The 21,171-nt window shown below is 47.2% G+C and overlaps 1 protein-coding gene and 1 long non-coding RNA gene across 5 annotated transcripts in view; one reads left to right on the forward strand and one right to left on the reverse strand.

The window, feature by feature from the left end:
- TRIM44 (tripartite motif containing 44) overlaps nucleotides 1-21,171 on the reverse strand; it is a 108,786-nt gene that overhangs the window by 4,630 nt on the left and 82,985 nt on the right. For 2 of the 4 annotated variants that reach the window (XM_029956583.1, XM_029956582.1), the window contains one exon: nucleotides 2,339-2,643. The exons of 1 other annotated variant lie outside the window; for it this stretch is intronic. In XM_029956583.1, coding sequence (XP_029812443.1) covers nucleotides 2,613-2,643 — 31 coding nt within the window. In that variant the 3' untranslated portion in view covers nucleotides 2,339-2,612. Of the gene's footprint in view, nucleotides 1-2,338; nucleotides 2,647-21,171 lie in introns of those variants that run through there. One more of the 4 variants, XM_029956581.1, reaches the window with a different exon arrangement.
- Nucleotides 934-15,608, forward strand: LOC115306254. The gene is made up of 3 exons (XR_003915269.1): nucleotides 934-1,093; nucleotides 12,542-12,719; nucleotides 15,222-15,608. It is a non-coding gene; the product is annotated as an uncharacterized LOC115306254 (long non-coding RNA).

Consider the following 21,171-nt stretch of genomic DNA (forward strand, 5'->3'; position numbering starts at 1 on the left):
ATTGGGCTGTTGGCCATGGCAAGTTAGTTAGCTTCTCTAAGTTAGTTCTCTAAGTTAATTTCTTTCTTTGACTACAGGGATAAATTTGATGATAGACCCTGCTTTTCTGGATTATTGGAGAATTAAATAAATAAGACAAGACATGTAAAGTGCACAGTGCCTGGTACACAGTAAGTGAATATCTATAAAGGCACATGTGAGGGTCATAATATTTTGTAAGCTTACTTGACAAAGAGCAAGTAAAAATCAGCAGTTTGACTTCCCCTAAGCCTTAAATCCTCTACTGTTAAGAGAGAAAAACAAAGAGAAGCTACCACTCTGCAATGGCCAATAGCACTTCTCCTTTGGAATCAAGCCAAGGTGTCAATTCACCCCGAGGACAGTCACAGGGTTCAAGTGGTACCTCTTCAGGGGAGGTACTCTATTTAAGTAAGGTCCCCTGGTCATTCCCCCATTTTATTTCTTTGTCCTTATCACAACCTATGAATTGCTTGCTATTTACTCTCCCCTCTCCCTCTAACTGGAGCATACAAGAGTAGCAACACTGTTTTATTAGCACTAGCGTTATCTAGTATTGTGCTAGGCACAGAGTAGTGCTCAGAAATACTTGTTTTCAAAAAGGGAGTGAGAAGTAAAAACAACAGGAAGGGAGGAGAGGAGGGAGCTGAAAGGAATACTTATTACTGCCATGACCAGAGTGTCCTAAATGTCAGTGATATTTCAGGCGCAGAAAATGAGCTGTGAGTCCCAGAGCACGGCCAGGACCTCGGGCGCCTGAGGTTCGGGCCTCCCTGGCTTGGTCCTGGGAAGGAGCACTGTTGATATAGGGACTGGGCAAGAAAAAGGCAGGGGCAGAAGCGAGCCCGCTGAGAAGGACGCAAGGAGCACATGTGCCCAGTTTCTCCTCTCCTGCTTCTAGGGGCCACAGTCCTTAAAACAGTAAGAGTCAGTTTGATCAAGTGCCTGCTGTGTGCCAGGCACCCTGACCTAGCCCTGCTCACGACGATCCAGGATGTAGGGACCAGTGGTGCTATCCCGCTTTGCAGAGAAGAGAGTGAAGCTGAGAGAAGGAAGATCCTCAGTCACCAGTAAGGTCTGTGCCCTTAAAACTTAAGGATTACATGGGTGGATGAAATCTGAAGCAGTGAATGGTGGGGGGGGAGGGTGCTTGGAAGAGCAGAACAAAATCTCCTGCCTCCGGTGGAGACAAGCTGGAGAAGAGGGAAGGTCTGGGGTGCATCCGCTCCCAGCTCTGACCTAGAAATTTTTTATCTTGCGACGGATTATCTATGTCTATATAAATCTGTGCTGTTTTGCATCCATTTGGGAGAGACTTTAAAGGAAAATACCCCAGGCAAACAGACATGTGGTACTTCCACTAAGGGCAAAAACATTTCAAGACAGAGCCTGAAATTAATGTTAAGTGTACTCTAGGAGCCAGAAACACCAACTCAGCAACCTTCACTATCCAAACCTCTGCCTATTTCTCCCCTTCTCCTGCCTGTGGTCCGATCCCAGCATGAAGGGTGCATGCTAGGAAGGGCTGGACAGTGGACTGTCATTAAGGGGTAGTGTTTGGTGGCATCTGTCCCAAAGGGAACAAAGGGTCTTTTATGAAAGCGTCTCACCAGAATCAAGGCACGGCTGGAACTGGCGCCATATTCTCCCCTTCACTATTACAGCCAAAGCGAGCCCTTACTGTTCTCTGGTCCACTTTCCTTCAGGTACGGGCCGTCTCGCAGGCCAAGTGCGCCCTTTCCTTAAGCTGCGTTTCACTCTTCAGCATGCTTGAGATGCATAGTTTAAAGGGTTCATGAACCTACTTAAATTATACACCAAATTTTGTCTGTGTGTTCCTTTGTTTGAGAAAGGCCATAATTTTCATCATATTCACAAAAAGGTCAACAACCCTCACTGCCTCCAAGTGAGTATAATAAAATTAAAAATAAATTGAGTGCTTTTCTAGTTGCTAGGTTCCTTATTCTCAGACTTGCAGAGTTGGCTTGGGGAAAGGATCAGAGAAGCCTTGACTGACAGAATCTTTTCTCATGACCCTAAAAGAGATCTATTCTGGAGTCTGAAAGATATAGTTCATCTCCTAGTTTAAAAGCATGAGATCTTGAGATTCTGGCATATCACTGATTCCTTTACTTGCTAAATATTTATGGACTATCTACTATGTGTCAGGCATGATACTAGGCATAGCAATGAATGATGGACACAGTAGTTGTCCTCATAGATTTTACAGCCTAGCAGGTAAGAAGGGGAAGGGCGGGGGGAAGGGTCCAGGAAGGGAGGGAGGGAGAGAGAGAGAGAGAGAGAGGATTTTTGTCCAGAATGGCATTCTCAAATACAGCATATTTACTTTCACAATTAAGTAATGAGCTATTTTTCATAACAATGAAGAAGAAAAAGGATCTTAAGTGAATTGGTGACCCAGGCTCGCCTTGTGTGTGGTTTGTCCTGGAAAGTTACACAATATACAATTAGTATGAGGTACATCCCCTGAATGCTTCTTCACTTTGTATATAAGCTGCTAGGTGTTCACAAGACTTTATCTCAGTCTATAAAAGTCTTCACTTTCTCCACGGGAAGTAACACAGTCTTCTTCCTCAGCCACTTGTCCTCTTCTTCTTGAAACATCTGCTGATCACATTTAAAAATTTTTTTTTGGTTTATTTATTTTTGAGACAGAGAGAGAGAGAGAGAGAGAGCACACGAGTGGGAGAGGGGCAGAGAGAGAGAGAGAGAGAGAGAGAGAGAGAGAGGGAGAGAGAGAGAGAGGGAGATACAGAATCTGAAACAGGCTCCAGGCTCTGAGCTGCCAGCACAGAACCCGATGCAGGACTTGAACCTACAGACCATGAGATCATGACCTGAGCCGAAGTTGAACACCTAGCTGACTGAGCCACCCAGGTGCCTCCCGATCACATTTAGATTTATAATTGGATTGGTACTCAGATGTTATTGAAATTCTTCCCACTGTCCATGTGTTATTGATGTCGTTGTTTCAAGAATGAATTAAGGGTGTTAGAAAGACAGCCCATTCATGTGAACTATTCCAGAATAAATAAAATAATTAAAAAAAAAAAAAAAAGGAAAGACAGCCCACGCTGTAGTAGGTACTGACCAATGAGAGAGGCAGTATTACATGATGACTTTGAAGTCACCAAGACTGAACGAACTAGGTTCAAATCTCTGGGCTGGCACTCTTTAGTGCCAAGTGGGCTTGGGTGAGCTACTCACCCTCTCTGAGTCTGTTTCCTCATGGCAATTCTATCTAATCTTATAGGTTTATTGTGAAAGTTCTATGTATTTCATGCAATATAAATGATTAAAAATGTGGGCTCCCTTCTTCACCCTACCTTCCTTCTGGCCCTAGCTCCTTCCAGGTTCCTGGTCCTGGCGTCTGCAACACCACACTCCAGAGCAAATGTGGCCCTATCCCCAGTGCCCTTCCATTTCTGGAGAGGAAGAGAGACTTTCTTTGCCTGTTTGGGGAGTTTGTTTTCATTTCAGTGACGTCAGAGCTGACGAAATACGGGTACTGAACAGAAAGAAAGTCTGAACTCCATGGTTCTGTCCCTTCCAGCTGACAGGTCTCTGCCAACCAGCAGCAAGCACAAATGAGTGAAGCCTAGCTAACTGGCCGCAGTCACAGACTGCCATAGCTGGACACTGCTGCTGTGTCTACAAGCAGGGGTTTTAGACTGGGGCACACATGTCCTCGTGGTCCCTAACGATTCTCCAGGGGGTATCAGGGCATGTGTGATATTAAGGAACTACAAGTCTAGATCCTTAACTTCAAGTGTACTCTTTCTTAAAACTCACTTGTCGGAGAACACGTCTGTGATCTCTAAGTCCCCACTGCAGGCCACTCACACTTTTACAATCGCTGTCCTGCCCTTCGGAAAACAAATGCACGCCTCTCACCCACCTGACTCTCACCAGGGGGCAATTTTCAAATGCCTTGCCTCTAAGCAAGTCCTGGGAGAGCAGGGCAAGACACAGTCAAGGAGATAATGCTTTCCTTTGCCCCCGGCAACACAACCCTTGGCAAGGTTGTGTGCTCCTAATCTGTCTATCCATGAACTTAAGGGTTCACATTCAGAAGTCAGATGCTTGTCATGACGTATGTACTATTAAGTTTATTTGAACTGAAAAAATTGAAATCAGACTTGGATCTTCCAGAAGGCCAGACTTATCTGGCTGGATGGTTTGCCCACAAGAGCCTTTGCCCCTTAGATTACATGGTGAATCTCGCCTGTAAACTGCACAGGCAGTGCCAGAGCTTTGCCACACGTAAAGCTCATACCACAAAACATGTCAGATATCACACCCTTTTGAACTATCTAAACTTGATAAATAATTTCAGGAGTTAACTTTAAACTGGACAAGGGGGCACATAATTTTTCTTTTTTGAGAGAGAGGGAAAGAGAAAGAGATAGAATGAGTTGGGGTTGGGGCAGAGAGAGAGAAAGAGAAAAAGAATGAGTGGGAGAGAGGTAGAGAGAGAGAATCTTAAGCAGACTTCACACTCAACGTGGAGCCCAACACGGATGGGGCTTGAGCTCACAACTGTGGGGTCAAGACCTGAGCCAAAATCAAGGGTCAAATGCTTGACTGAGCCAAGCAGACGCCCTGGCACCTAATTTTTTCTCAATGATTTTAGGGGCTAGAAGACAAAGTTTAGCGAAGTAACCAAGAGCCTTCCGCCCCCGACTGGGAGACCGGCATGCCGTCTAGCGCACCCCTGGCTGGGGGCGGGGTCGTGGCGGGGTGGGGGGTGGAATGGACTAGGGCGCCCCAGCCAGCAGAAGGCCGCGTCCACTCCGTCAGCCAGGCACATGTGGATGAGGAACCGTGTAAAATAGAGAAGGCTGTCGGAGGTACAACACAGCTGCCGGCACAGCCAGCCCGAACGCCAGCTGACAGAGTGGCAAGTCTTCAGACAGTCTACACAGATAGGAGCTCAGCCCTTCTGCGGTGTCCCCCGGGATGGCAGCTTATGAGAGGATGCTAATAAATGAGGTGGATGGTCCTCTGACCTCGCAAGTTTAATAGCTTCTTTTTCTGAGAATATAATACAACTTAATTTGATTTGGTATCACTCCTATCTGCTGAGTCCATGGCTATTTATCAATTCATTATTGCTGTAAAAGGATTATTCAACTCGAGAGGATAGAGAACTTAAGAGGGATCAACAAGGGAGGAAGGTTAGATTTGAGAAGATGGAGTCAGCCCTCTCCACATGTGAAGCCACACAGGATGGTCACAGAGCTCACGGGCGGCCTCCATTAGCCACCTGAGGCCGTGGTAACCCAGTTCCAGGACGCATGTGGTCGGTCTGGCTTTGGGGATGGACGGCGCGCCCAGACCCGGGAGCCCTCTGTGCCCCCTGTCGCCTGCCCCAGCCTGCAAGTGAGCGGGGGTCACTGCGCTGTAAGGAATCAGAACTTAGATTTTTAGCTGCCGCCTGTGGAACTCAATGAGGTATGAATATAAAATTAAGTGAAATGGCCTCAGTTTATCCTGGGTTAACTGAGAAAAACACGAGAGAACTGCAAAGTTTTAGTCCTGGCCTTGCTGTGGGGCTCTGGGAAATCAGGATGCGTTGCATTATAAATGAAATTTAGGAAAATTCCAAACCAGACAAAAGGGAAACCCCTTTCTAACACACAGGCTCGCTGAGCCAATTAACTGGCTCTCATTTTATCCTGTTTTCTCTCCGGCTTCCCGTGTACGCCCCTCTCCCCATTCCTTGCCAGCTCAATCTGAAGGCTGGCCTACATGTTCCAGGTTCTTTCCCCTCTTCCTCCAGCGGGGCCCAAACACCAGGTTGATGGATAACACTGCTGATCAGGACCAGCTACAGAGCCAAGAACTAAAGCCTGGTGGGAGCAAAAGTCTCATGATTCATCGGTTCCTCAAGGCTCTTATAAAGTCTCAGGTGGCTCCTGCCTCGCTGCCTCTGACTTCTCAAATCACAGGGAAGACAGGGAGAAGGACCCTTCTCTCCAGATCGAATTCTACTTTATCCTGTGAACCTTCTCTTCAATAATAACCATTATTCACAGACGGCCAACTTAATGTTCTTAATGTTGTGTGCTGTGCTAAGCAATTTATACACACAATCTCACTAAACCCTAACAGTAGCTTTTGGATGGGTATTATTATCTCCATTGTACAGATGAGAAAATGGAGGCAAAGCAAAGGTACATAACTTTCTCAGGGTAAACACAGTTGGTAAATGGTAGCTCTAGATTACGCAGACTCTGGAACCCTGAGATATGAAACTAGACTTGGGTAAGAGTGTGACATGGGCCTGTATCTTTTGACACCTGTTACCCAGTCAATAAGTGATGGCCATTCAGTCTTCTGAGGCTTAATTTTTTCACCTGACAAAAGGGATAATACCTACTTCCAAGGGTTGTTGTAATAAGATGGAAGGTGCACGAAAGTTCTTTTTAAGATGAGACAATGCCAGATATGGGTAGGATGACTTCAGGAGAAGGCAACAGACGCTGGGTTTGTCCCTCAGCCCTCCCGCTGCCCCGGCCTTAACGGACCGAAGTGCGCGCCTGAGACAGGCTTGGGTCTCCAGCATGGCCTCAGGTCCGCCCTGGGACCACAGTGCCAACTATGATCTGCACACAACATGCAACCTGTTCACTGTTTTTATAGGTGGCTACACCCTTCTTGCACTCCACAGGGGCTAAGCGGGTGGTGGCCTGTTTCTACGGGAGATGGGACTGTTCAGGCCATGCACATCTACAGGGAGACACTCATTAGCCTGCCAATGCCCCATCTGCTCTCAGAACTGCCTTCTTTAGGATGGAGTCTCCTGTTGCTGCCAGATTTATAATAGAATCATTTCCAGCCTTCATTTTTTTTAAATTCAGAAAGTAACATTTTAGTTTTTGCTGATCTGTACCTTCTGTAACAAATACTGCTTCCATGAAAAGAAACAAAAATCCATAACATTATGCATCGGTGATAATTACCTTTAATGCATTGAAAGATATTTATCCTTACCCCTTCATGCATATATAAAAATATATGCTTCACTTGCTCTTTCAGAATCTGCTTTTTCACTCAACAAGCAATCATAAATACCTTTCCTTATCAAGAAAATATATGTCTAGAGGCGCCTGAGTGGCTCGGTCAGTTAAGTGGCTGGCTCTTGGTTTCGGCTCAGGTCATGATCTCACTATTCTTGACATTGAGCCCTGTATGAGCTCTGCACTGTCAGCGCAAAGCCTGCGTGGATCTCTCTCTCTCTCTCAAAATAAGTAAAAAAGAAAGGAAATATTTGTCTATAAGATTGTGATTCAGCGATTAAATTGTATGGATTTATCATATCTGGACATTCATATTATTTCTAATTCTCACTTATGACCCCACGCTGTGGTGACACTTATCTATGTGGGTGAATCTTCAGGTTCATCCTTAATTATTTCCAAAGGGAGTAGGAAGGGAAACACCTGGGCCACAGGGCATGTGTTTTAAATACAACAGCCTTCGATTTACAGAAAAATTACAAAGAGAGTCCCGAGGCTTCCAAAAAGTAGTTTTTTCTATTATTAACATCTTACATCAGTAAAGTGTGCTTATTACAATGAGCCAATATTGGTACATGAGCATTAACTGAAGTCTGTATTTTATTCAGATCTACTTAGTTTTTTTCTGATGTTCTGGTGCGGTTTCAGATTTTCCCCAAGTACCACATTATTTTTGGTCATCGTGTCTCCCTTAGTCTCCTCTTGGATGTGACAGTGTCTCAATTTTCCTATTTTTGACAACCCTGACAGTTTCAAGGAGCACTGGCCAGGTTCTCTGTGGAGAGTCCCTAGGCTGGGATTTGTCTGACGTTTTTGTCATGATTAGGTGGTAGAGAACTCTAGAGGAACGCTAGAGGCACCCTGTAATTCTCATCACATACCCAGGGCACCAGCAATAGGACTTAGCACTGCTGATGCTGACTTTGATCGCTTGGCCCAGGCTGTGCTTGTTAAGGTTTTTCACCAGAAAGCTACTCTTTGCCAGCTTCCCAAACTGTACGTTCTGGAAGGAAGTCATTATGAGCGAACCACACCTATGGAGTGAGGAGTTGTTTTCCCTCTCAATCAAGGTAGAGTATCTGCATACATGATTGTAAATTCTTCTGAACATGAGATTTATCTCTTCTTTATTTATTCGTTTCTATCAGTATGGACTCATGGATATTTATTTTTACACTCTGGATTATAATCCAGTACTACTCTATTGTTGCTCAAATCGTTCATCTCTGGTCTTTGGGAGCTCTTTTCATCAGCTCTTATGGCTCCCGACATGCTGTCATCAATGAGGGGTTTGCTGGGGGGTTGTTTTGAGAATTTCCTTACTTTCTGGCATTACAAAATGCTCCTGACTCATTGTGTATATTTCCTTCCCCAGTCCTAGAATCAGGTATTTCTCTAACAAGCAAAGGAGATGTACTTTTAAAGGTATTTTATTTTTGATTTTTTAAGTTCCCCTTCAGAAATCATCACAGGCTGATTTACAATCATGACTCATATAGGTATAAGAGTGCCTCCTTTCCCCACACCCTTGCCAACACTGGGCAGTTCCAAAGTGTCTGTGCACATGTGTGTACATGAATGTGTGTGTGTGTGTGTGTGTGTGTGTGTGTGTGTGTGAGTGTGTATCTCCTCTCTGAAGAGCTTCCATGTTACTATTCAGTTTCCTATTGAATGTCAAGAGGAAAATGGCATCGTGTCATTTCTCTGTCTTTCTGTGGGCCTTCCCCAACCTCCTTTCTCCCCCCAGTACAGCTGGATGTCACACAACTGACGACCTCCAGTGGTGGGGACTGGAAGGGAACCTTTCCTAAACCCCTATTAGGACCCAGGCAATTCCAGAGTGTAGGGGGCTGGAAGCAGAAAACAGCCCAAGGGCTTACCTTCTCTGCTCCCTGCACCTTCAGGAAATCCCCCCGACCCAGTTTTCTCATCTTTTCTTGGCAAGTGAATAATGCAAACCAAATCTCACTCAAGCAGCTTCCTTCCACAGAAATCTTAAACATAAGATTTAATAAAATGCTGGACTTCAAATTTCCTGTTGCCTCAGCTGCTGTATCTTACAAGTTACCAAAGGGAGAGGGAGAAAGGATCAATAAATAAACACACACTTGACAGTAATCTCTAATCTCTGTATAAATTGTGGGCTTTTTTTTTTTTTAAGTATTCTAGATTAGTTCTCAGTAGTTTTGAGTCCCACAGTGACCTTGAATTGAGGCCCGGAAGTTGAAAACTGGAAGCAAACCAACTCTCAAGACCTACTGAGACTTCTTGTATCAGAGGGTTATAAACGTGGATCTAAGAGGAGAAGCACCGAGGCTTGAGTCCCAGCTTTGCCATTTACTAGCTGTGGGATCATGAGCTCAGTGTCCCTCCCTGGAAACAGAGGGCAATTTAGTGCCTACCTGGAAGTTGTGGGGAAGATTACGTGGAGATGAGCATATACAGAGCGTGTGGCATGGCGTAGCACCTGGCACACAGAAAGTGCTCAATACATTTGATAGTTATAGATGAAGAAATCAAGCCTAAGAGAGGCTGAAGCTCATACAGTGAATTGATGGCAGTCAGGTTAACTGGAAATCACCATTTCTGGTTCCTAAATACACCATCAAACTGCAAGCCCCGTTTTCTCTGAGAATGCCATTTATTAACAAAAGAGAAGAACTAACACGGGTGTCACACGTGTGCTGCAGGCATCATGCTATCATTTGAATGCATTCAAGAGTCCTTCCCAAGCCTGTTCCCTTGGTGTTTGGTAGCAGGCCATTTATTAATAATGGCAGGAAACAGCTAGAGCCTACTGAGTGCTTCATATGTGCTGACCGTTTTGCTCAGAACATTAGAAGCACCCTCTCCTTATCCCATCCAGTCCACCGCCAAGTTCTGCACTCACACTGCAGAATCCATCACATACTGGTCCCCTCTTCTCCATGGCCACCACCATTCTTGCTTAAATTACTGCCCTTGCCTTCTGACTTGTCTTCCTACTTCTACCCCTACTTCAACCATGGCTTAGTTTCCAAGCTGCACTCAGAGTAATACTTTTACATGTGCAACAGATTATGGCATTGCTGCACTTAAAACTCCTTTAATGGCTTCGCACAGCCTCAGGAGGAAGCCCACGGGGCCCAAATCCCTACATGATTTGGCCTCTGCCTACCTCTCTAACCAATTTTGAGCCACCTGCCGGCCACACTGGCTTTGCTTGTTCCTGCATGAAGGCTTTGGCATTGCTGTTCTATCCCAAAAGCCCTTCCCCTCATGGCTTGGAGTGACTGGCTCCTTTACATTCAGGTCTTAACTTCAGGGTCACCCTGTCAGAGGCTACCCCTGACCGAGCAGTCTAGAGAGGTCCCCTGGTCCTGCACTAGTACGTCAGACTGTTGTACTGTCTCCACAGCACCTGTCACTACCTAAAGTTACTCTGAGATGCTAAGGGTCCTTATGTAGTTTGTTCCCTGCTGTATCTCCAGGACCAGATAATGTGCCTGACACCAGTGAAATCTGACTATATTTTGAATGAATGACCCAGTGAATTATCAAAAGAACTCCTTAAGGTATTATTGTTCTAGAAACCTCCCAAGCCTTCCCAGGCTAACTGTGGGCAGCTTACCACTCTTAGAGATACTTCCCAGGAATCTCATGGACAGCTTATTTCTACAAGTGGGCCCAAGCTCTATTTCTTTTCTGTCACTGCAATCACCAGGCACACAGAACCACAGCGGGGTGGGGGTGGGGGCACCAGGTGTGGGTTAAAATGCTGGATCAAACATGGTTAGTCTTACAAATGACTAAGCCTTATTGGTAAAGGAATGGTGTGTCCAAGGAATGCTGGGTCACCGAGGGCAAAGCAGATGCAAGCTCAAGTCCAGTCCTCCCCAAGCAAGGAAATCTGAAGAGCCAATTCCCTTGCATGAGGAAATGTCCTCATCTGGCCTCTTTATAAAACAACTGCATATCTGGCCACTTCCAGGCCTCCACAATCCAGCTGTGTGCTGTGCTCAAGGCAGGTTTGGGTGTTCGATTTTAACCATCCTCCCTTCCCCCTAGTGGTCTGTAGGGGGAGAGAGTCATCCAGGTCAAGGGGAAGTAAAGCAGGTGTATTCGTGGTTCCCCTCCCTCCACAGAAACTCCAGCTGAGGCAGGGGTGCGAAGTGGGAGAGCAGGGTTAGCCACTGTGACGGCAGTGACGGTGGGAAAACTACACAACTAAGAATCGGAGGCAGGGCTCCAAGGCCCCGGTCCACACACGTTAGCCGGAGGCTGCGGGTGGGATGCCTCTTTAAACCGAAGTCTCCACGTCTGTGAAGACAGTGACACATGTAAGGACTCACTAAATGGAGGCCATACACTAACACTCCATTTTACAGACGAAGAAACACGAGGAACAGAGAAATCAAGAGACATGCCCAAGCCCCACAGGAGGCAGAGCCGGAACTGACCAAGGCTGGGCTGGGGACTCGGTGGCGGGGGAAGGCAGCGTAGGAGGGCGCACATGAAGTCAGCCTGGCTATGTTCCTCACTCCCATGGCACAGGCGGTGACCTCTACTGATCCCTGGGGATTTGTCCAAGGCTGTGGAGACTGACACTCCAGTTGGGACACCAATGACCAGAAAACTCCCTCTCTGCTCTAAGACACCCTGACAATCTCTCAGCCGGCGACATCCCTGTAGTGACCTGGCTGCAAGTTACCTACTTCCCTCAGATTCTCACCTTGGCTCTTGTGGGCTCCAGCCACCAGTCATGCAAAAGGGCCTGCCACCAAGACACTGTCCCGAGAATTTAGGAAAGGATGTCTCTGGGTCAGACACTAGTTTCACTTTCAATCCTGTCTGTCCTGAGGTGAAAGGCATTACCTCTTACCCTTTTAATTAGGATGCCCCTTTCAAGGTTTCTGGGATTTCTGCTCTACCCCCCTAGAGGAGAACATCTGAGTCAAGATGGTCTGGCATACCCTGGTCTGCCTGCAGGGAACCAGTGATGAAGGTGGTCTGGCAGATCCCACTTTCCCCCTGCAGCCTCCGGGCTCGGGGACCCAGAGCAGCCCTGGTGTGCCGTTGCACTGTAAATGTGTCTTTGCCACTTGAGCTCCTGGGAAGCCGAATCTGTTTCTCATTCACCATTTTGCCCCTGGTGGTTAGCAACATGCCTGGCACTTAAGAGGCATTTGATGGCTGGCACACAGTATCTCACACAACCTACACTGGCCTAGGAGAGAGTGAAAGATGGGGAAGAAGGGCCTCCAAGACAGTAACTATATCCAACAGAAAAACAGCCTTTCTCCTATGAGCACGATCTGTCTCCTTGGAAAATACCTAAATAAGGTGCTATAATCTGTTAGGATGGTCCACTTTGGAATAAATTCCCATCCAAGCCCTTCTAAGCTGGGTGACTTTGGCAAAGCTATTTGATAACCTCTCTAAGCCTCAATCTGCTTATCTGTGACACGGGGCACCACTCATTCATTTCTTTGCTCTTTCAGTGAACAAACGCTCACTGAGCACCCACGGAATATTAGGCACTGTACTCGGTGCCGGCATTGTAGTAGTGAGCACGACTGACAAGGTCCCTGTTCTCGAGGAGCTTCCCGTCTAGTGAAGGGAACAACTAAGAAACAAGGAAACAGATAATTCCAGAAAGAGGAAAGTACCATGGAGAAGGTAAGCAGGACACTGGTGCAGAGAATGAGGGGTGCATGTGTGCTGGAGGGCAACTCAGGAAGGAGAAATAACCAGATCTACCTCCTAAAGTTGATAGGAGTGTTAAATGAGGTAATGGGAAAAATGTTTAATGTATTTACTGACAAGTAATGAGCACTCAACCACATTCAACCATTTTCATATTATTCCTATCCCAAAGCCAACTGCTTCTATTTTGCCTCACAGTGCTGAGCCCCCACCGTGTGCCAGTGAAGGAAAAACAGAGGGGGTTTGGTGGAGCTCCTGGGCTGGCACAGAAGGCAGCCTATGTGCTATGAGAGGAGGAGAGGGTAAATTCTGCTCACAGAGACAGAAAAGACAGATGGACTGGTAGTTTCCAGGGAGCCTGTGGGGCCAGGCGGGCACGCCAGGTGGAAGGAGAAGCCTGAACAAACTCCCGAGGACGCGGGGCACCTCGTATGCTCAGGGTGCTGTGGGAGGTTCCGGCGGCTGGAGATAAAGTGTGAGGGGGCATGAGAGAAAGAGCATCTTATCAGCAGCTCCAAACGCTTAGCTTTATGGGTCATGTTTGATGCATCTCCTAAGATGGGAGGGATGTGTGTGGGGGAAAAGCAGGAGATGAGAAGGGTGGCAGGGCTTCAGTCCAAAATGTGAACCTGGGCTAGGTTTAGAATATTCAGCCTGGGTCCCTTGTGACACTCCCCAAGGCAGCACAAGCAAAATTTTAGGGAAGAAAGAAAAACACCCAGCGGTAACTCAATATAAAGCCTGCATGGGGGTCAGCCAGGCAGCAGGCTGCTCAAACGCGATTCTGTGTCATTAATGCAAGTCTGAGACTCTGCTCGGAAGAGGATCGCGGCTGCCAACGTGTGACGCTGGGGGTCTGGAGTGAATGGACACTCGCTCCCAAGCAGAGCCCAGGAGTCCCTCTTTGCCAAAGCCAGCCTCACTTGTCTAAGGCCTACAGCAGGGGCAGTAAGAGGTTCTCTGGAATAGGGAACCAGTAAACTACAAGGCGATGTCCTACACCTAATTAATAACTCAGGCGTCTCTGACCAGCTCATCTTCTCTGAAATGAGTATAACTAAGAAGAAGATGTTTATAAAAAGGAACCATTCAGATTGGAGGCCTGGCTCCCTGCCTGTTTATCACTCTGTACTATCCCTGCCCTTGCAGTAAACACTCTTGCTAGGAGTCCCCCGCAGGAAGTGGAAAAGGTAAGAAAGCTACCCCTACCCCGAGGATCCAAAGGCTCACAGTACAGCCAAGATCTGGACTGTAGGAATCTGCCCCTATTAATGCAGACAGACAGCCAAGGAAAGGACATCACATCCAATTTACATTCGGCCAATCTTGTGAGAGGCTCTCCCTGATTCCACATCGGTGCTGTCAGATGGCAGAGGGCACTAATCCGGCCAGAAGAGAAGAAGATGACCCAAAGCACATGAACACACCACACAGGAGAGCCGAGACCAAGAGAGAAAAGAGGAATGAATACTGCAAGTCTCCACTCCACTCTTTGCATGTCATCACCCAGTCTCAAGACTAAACAAGGCTCCCTGCTCCGAATCAAAGGGCTGCCCTAGGCACTGGGGGAAGTAACAGATGCCCAACATGACATCATGGAAAAGGCAGCTACGGCCTCTGTCATGTATAAAAGATCTCCCGATAAGCCACTAAACCTGAAGGCCTTATCAAAGTTATTCCCTTAGTCTAACTAGGGTACAGCACTTCTGGTTAAACCCCTGGAGTGAAAAAATCAGTAGATCTTATAAGACAAGGGTGACCACTATATGCCACTTGAGCACAGAAGAGTTTCTGGGGGGAGCCAGTCATCATCTTAGAAGCTGGTGGGACAAAGTAGATAAGTTTTGCTAAGGAAAGAGAAATGATAATCTTTGCAGGGCCAGGACTAGGGTGTAGGCATAGGGTATTGAAGTTGGCAGATAAAGATTATTAGAGACATATTCTGCCTTCCTCCTATTTTTTTCTGAAGCCAGCTGTGCTGTAACACTCAAATGACATAGTCCCACCTCTTCAGACCGGTTCTGTTCATCTGCACCTTGCTTACGGCTCAACATAAACCAGATGTCAGAACGTTATTCGTGATACCTGAAAAGCAACTGTTTTCCACTGGGGCCAGCCAGAGCAAGATAATCCAAACACCCAAAGCAGCACCAGGGGAATTCCCCTTTGTATCACATAACGCCCAGTCACCCTCCAAAGCTGCAGAGTTGGGGGGCATCTGTCTGCAATCTAGCTGGCTCTCTACTGTCAGAATATTTCCACCCTCACTTTCACACAGAAAGGAGCAGGATGGACACAGAGAAACCAAGGTTTGAATTCAGTCCTTCCACTTATTAATTGGGTCCCCTGGGCAGAACTTACTCCACTGGGCCTCTGTTTCCTCATCTGTAAAATAGGGTGGATGACCTCAGGTTCTTTAAGAATGTAAAATCATATGGCACATGGTAATGCTCATTGAATAATTGCTTTTTTCAGGAAATGGTGTGGAAGAGAGTGCCTGACACAGCGACTTTCACTCCACGCTGCTCTGTTCCCTTCCTCCTTCCTGGATGACGGCTCAGGCCCTCACTTCTGCGTCCCAATCAGAATTCTATTTTATATAGGAGAGTACACATATCGGACGGCTCTTCTACGCCAGCATGAGACATTAACAAGAAGTGTAGAGATCGTGTGCGTTCCCCACCCACTCACCCACTCACTATTTAAAGCACTCCGCTGCAGCCTTCACTCTGCTGGCACTGAGGGGTGGAGGGAGGGAATGACAACGAAATAAATATGCCAGCTCACCACTTTGGGGAAAAGATGAGAGAATTCTTTTAGGGCCTGTTTTTAAATTAAAAAACATTTGCTGTGAGACAATAAAGCCACGCCTCTCTATAAACTATTTTTAGGGTCCTTGCCTGAAATATATGCAAGAAAGAAAAAAAAAGAAGTTTAAAAAAAAATGACAATTCTGTAGATAGGAGCTTCAGCAGAGCCTATGGAACTGCCTGCTTTGTGCTCAGCTGGGAGAGCGAGCTGCTTGCCTTCCCAAACTGCTTCCCCCAGCTCTCTGGAGTCAGGTCCCCCCCAGCTTTATCGAGATACACCCACACGTAGCGTTGTGCAAGCTGAAGGTGTTCGCTGTCATTCTCTGGCACACGTAGATGTTGTAAAATGCCTGCCGCAATGAGGTTAACGTGTCCTTTGCCTCTTGTTGTTGCTCTTTGATGTCAGTCTGGAGTCTAACAGGCCCTGGGGGCTAATCCCATGCCTCTTCTTGCCCAGTGGAGAGGATGGGAGACCAGGCTTTGGAAATGGGGTGAGATTACCTGTAGGGGCCTGGCAACCACGGTGGGAACCATAGTCCATGTTAAAGAAAAGATGATCAGCCCCTTAGCTCTTACTCCTCTTAACTGGAATGAACGGTCACGTCTAGGCTATAAAGGGCACTCTGCTAGGGGTTAAGAGCAGACTCGCAATCAGGCCTACCATAGGAATGTAAAAACTGTCTGGAGGAGGAGTGTAGGACTCCATGAATCTGACATAACTGCACTAGAGGCTTTATTCTCCCTTTCATTCCAACCCCCATCTCCCCGCCCTTGCCCTCCAGTAAAGAACAGTAATGGCATTGAAATCCACAGATAATCCTTAAATCTCTGAGGCAGCTCCAGTTCTAAACTCCTCCTTCACACTGTCGGCTTTAACAGCTGTTAACAACTCGTAACAAGGGGCTCTCCTGCTCCAGTCTGGAATAGCACTATCCTCTCCCTTTCCCTGCCCAAGTCAGAAGCAGCCTCCAGGCTCCGTCTTCCAGGCAGGGTGTCCTGACCCTTCCAGCCTGCGCAGACCATTCAGCAGTCAGCTCTCGGGCTCACAGGGCCTGGGACTTGGCAGCGACCCTGCTCACGAGGGAGTGGTACAAATGTGGGATCCTGGGGGCCTGTGAGACCAGCCGAGCTGCTTTTGAAAGCAGCCTATGTGGGGAAAAATGCATGAACAACTGCTATGGATGCAGGGCAAGGGTCGGGGCTGGCTAGAGGGGCAGAGCCATGAGCCAGGCCCATAAATAGGACAGTCCGTTACAAGGTCCAAACTTCAGAAGGTCCAGGAAGGCTCGGGAATGGAGGACAAGGTGAGCAGGACTGAGAGGTCAGGAAGGAGGCTGCAAACCGTGGCGGGCACAGAAGCCTCTTTATAAAATCCTGGCTGTGTGGCTTAGGGCACAGCCCACAAGGTACGAGAGAGTCACACACAACTAGGTGTGAAACTCATAACTTGAAGTCCATGTCCCTGGCACTGGTCACTGGCTACCACACGTGTCTCTTGTGGTGGCATGAACCCTGTATGACACTCAGCTTTTCCTCCTCTAGACAGTGAGCTGCTGCTCGAGGGCATGCATCGTGACTAAACACTTAGAACCCTGCTTAGCGGCTGTGTGTCTATTTGTGAAATGAAGATATAAGGGATTTGCATTTTTCCTCCATTTCTTGTACCTCATCACCTTCCACTTGGCGAAGACAGTCATATTTAGAAGGTTAAAAAAAAAAAGTGGGAGGCAGTCTGGGCCCCCAGGTGGCAGGCCGTGGAATAATGGCTGGCTGGCGCTGGCAAATGCAGGGTAACCCTGAGGACACCGCATTCCTCCTCACAGCTGTAACACGAAGCCACTGCTGGAATGTTCTTCCAGCAGCCCTATGGTCACTAGTTTTATTTTCATTTCGTTTTGGTTGGTGTCGAGAATGTGGGAGTCTACCAGGAAAGAGGTGACAGAAGGTGTGAGGGAAATGTTCGGAGCCACTCCTCCAGCTGTCTGCCCGCCGCTCAGAGACCTGTCGCTCAGGGACCCGTCGCCCTGCTTTGCTAGAGCAGAGCCTGACTCCGTCCCTCACCCCCCGCACTGCTCTCCCAGAGGTCAGCCACAAGTTCATATCAAGCAGCCAGCAGTCATTACAAACAGAGTGCCTGCTGGGAATATCTTTCTCGTGTCAAGCAGCCATTAAAAGCACTTAAGGAAATCACAAAAGGGAGGTGAGAGGACCCTTGGGGAGGGCTGCAGGATAGAAAGGGCAGGAGGGAAGGCTTAGCCTACCTCCCACCTTGGAGGGAAACCAGGCCATCCAAATGAGAGCTGGTTCTGAAGCATGAACCTGCAGAGCACTGGATCTCAACCATTCTCCTGCTGGCACCAAAACACTTCAGGGAGCCTGGCAAACCTTTGGTAAACACACAGTAAAATGGCATTTGAAGCAACTATGTATTTTAAAACTTTTTCTAATGAGGGGCACCTAATTGGCTCAGTTGGTTAAGGGTCTGACTCTATATCAGTTGAGGTCACGATCTTGCAGTTGTGAGACTAAGCCCCACGCTGGGCTCCATGTGGAGCATGGAGCCCGTGTGGGACTCTCTCTCCCCCCTTCCCTCTGCCCTTCCCTGCTTGAGCTTCCTCTCTGTCAAAATAAATAAACTATAAAAAAGTATCCAATGAGCATGTATAACAGTCAGCAGCTACATGTACTCTCCCATCCCATTTGGACCGCATCTCTGGGAAGAAGGCGTTATGATTCCCCGCGTCACAGATGTGGAAAACGGAGACCTGGAGAGGCCAGTGACTCACATCGGGAGCCTGGATTTGTCTGACTGCAAAACCAGTGTGCTTCCCACCAGAGAGAACATTGGTGGGGCGGTGACCCTTGCCAGGGCTGCATCGGGCTACTCTACCTGCTGTCACCTGCCACCCTTGGCTAATCAGCTCTGGGGGGGTTTGCAGAGCACCATGGCCTTTCCTGTCCACCTGGTCAAAGTGAGAGGGAACCTATCTATTATAAGCGGGCTAACAGAATCTCTTTGATGACATCTTTCTTCACTCTTCTAGTTGGTGATTACTATCTGAAAAAGAAGAACTGGGATCTGAAATAAGTAGATTCTGGAATCTTGGGAAAGTTCCTTTCCTGTTTTTTTTTTTTTAATTTTTTATGTTTATTTATTATTGATACAGAGAGAAACAGCATGAGCAGGGGAGGGGCAGTGAGAGAGGGAGACACAGAATCTGACGCAGGCTCCAGGCTCTGAGCTGTCAGCAAAGAGCCTGACGTGGGACTCGAACCCACGAACCGTGAGGTCATGACCTGAGCCGAAGTCAGACGCTCATAACCGACTGAGCCACCCAGGTGCCCCTCTCTCTGCATTTTAATACCCTCCTATAAAATGGGGCCAAGAACCCCTACATCATAGAACAGTTGTGAACACTAAGTAAGGTACCTTATTAAAGTCCTCAACATTGTATCTGCTACGAGGTCAATATAAATGACAGCTATTGTTACAAGTTGTTTCATTTTAGATAAACAGTTTTGGAAAATACAAAGATTTGGTGTCAAACCTGTTCTCACTCAGTAGGTGCCACTTATTACTGAGGAAACAAGTAAAGACCCTGAATTTGTTTCATGGCTAAGGACAAATGTAACAGGACAGCAGTGGGATCACAGACGCCTAAGTCCAGGGAAAAGGGAGCCTTAGTCTCTGTGGGGCTGGTCCTCCTGCTGTCCCACCGTCTTAGAGTGGACTATGAGCACAGCTAGAGACCTGATACTTATAGATGCATATGGCAGGAACCTTGAACATCTCAGGAGGCAAAAGACATGTGTAGGATGAATTGATGCAAATGGCTCTGCCTCTGGTTATATGGTCCCCTGAAGGCACATTTGCTAGAGGAAGTCTCTTAAGATCAGCAGCTCCCCCAGACAGCAGTTCCCGCTGCTTCCGGCCTGCCTGCCAGCTAGCCGAGGAGCAGGGAGCAGTGGACTGAAGGAGAACCAGGCTGACGGTGTGTCCTCACCCCACTCCTCACTCTGGCCCCAACAGCGGTGCAAAGACCAAGACATTCGTGGATTTCAGTCTCCTACTCTTGGGACTCCAAACCGCCCTGGTGGTGGTAAACTGCATCTTCTTCAGCCCTCTCTCCACAGAGCCCTGAAGCCACGGCTGTAGGAGACAGCTTCTATCTGCACCCTCCTTTCTGCACTCCCTTCAGAGACCAACCCCACCCCCGGGCAGAAGTAAAATGTGCTTCAAATCACTGCCCTGGGTGACTCTGTCAGGTAAGCCTCTGACTCCTGGTTTTGGCTCAGGTCACGATCTCATGGTTTGTGAGTTCGAGCCCCATGTCGGGCTCTGTGCTGATAGCGTGGAGCCTGCTTGGGATTTTCTCTCTCCTTCTCTTTCTGCCCCTCCCCTGCTCCTCTCTCTCTCCCTCCCTCCCTCCCTCTCTCTTTCTCTCAAAAAACAAATAAAAACTAAGAAACGAAAACAAAAGAACAAATCACCACCCCTGAGGAAATGGTGAGCAATGGGGCAGAGTGCCCAGACCTGTGAAGCTCTGAAGGGTTTGCCTCTTGCTGTGTTCTTGGAGAGGATGCAGTGAGCCGTACTGGCATATGACTTTGCAATAATGGAGAACATGGGACTCAGTCAACTCAGAGCTGGTACGTTCGTGCTTTAATAATGTATTTGGCCCAACAGAATTTCCTGTAAAATAGTAGACTTTTCCATACAGGAGGACAGTGTTAGATTTTTGGCATCAAAGAAGTAAAGAACAATAGATTACTAAACTGGTCTTATCTGGGCTAGATTTGGAAAAACTAGTTCTTTCAAGTCTGTCTTCTAGGTATTGACAGAATAGTCAGGTGATGTATTGTGCAAAAATTAAGGCTGCAGAGACTTGGAGGGGAAAGCACTCCCTACGAAACAGTAAAGGACAAATACTGAAATTCCAGAGTCTAGATTCTAACAGACTTATTTAAGCAGTAAGAAGCTAGTGAGGGGCACCTGGGTGGCTCAGTTGGTTAAGCATCTGACTTCTGCTCAGGTCATGATCTCGGTTTGTGGGTTCAAGCCCCGTGTCGGGCTCTGTGCTGACAGCTGGCTCAGAGCCTGGAGCCTGTTTCAGATTCTGTATCTCCCTCTCTCTCTGCCCCACCCCCACTCGTGCTCTGTCTCTCTCTGTTTAAAAAAAAAAAACGAAGCTAGTGAGATTTAAGATCACTTAGATATGAAACCATTGCTCTCCAAATTTTAGAAAGGCTCTTTCCCTTTTTTGTTAAAAGAAAAACATTTCCAGACCCCCTAATCTATGTGCATGTTGCATATATGTGTTTATACGAAGTCAGAAATCCTAAACTGAGTACACAATTTTTATTGGAATAGGTGTGATAAAAAAAATGTAGGATTTTATAGAAATTTAGGCTACTCCTCATACCCATTCTTCTCAAACTATTCCAAAAAATAGAAATAGAAGGAAAGCTTCCAAACTCATTCTACGAAGCCAGCATCACCTTGATACCCAAACCAGACAGGGACCCAGCCAAAAAAGAGAACTACAGACCAATATCCTTAATGAATACAGATGCAAAAATACTCAACAAGATACTAGCAAATCGAATTCAACAGC

This window comes from Suricata suricatta, chromosome 11, assembly GCF_006229205.1.
Source record: "Suricata suricatta isolate VVHF042 chromosome 11, meerkat_22Aug2017_6uvM2_HiC, whole genome shotgun sequence".
NCBI lineage: Eukaryota > Metazoa > Chordata > Mammalia > Carnivora > Herpestidae > Suricata > Suricata suricatta.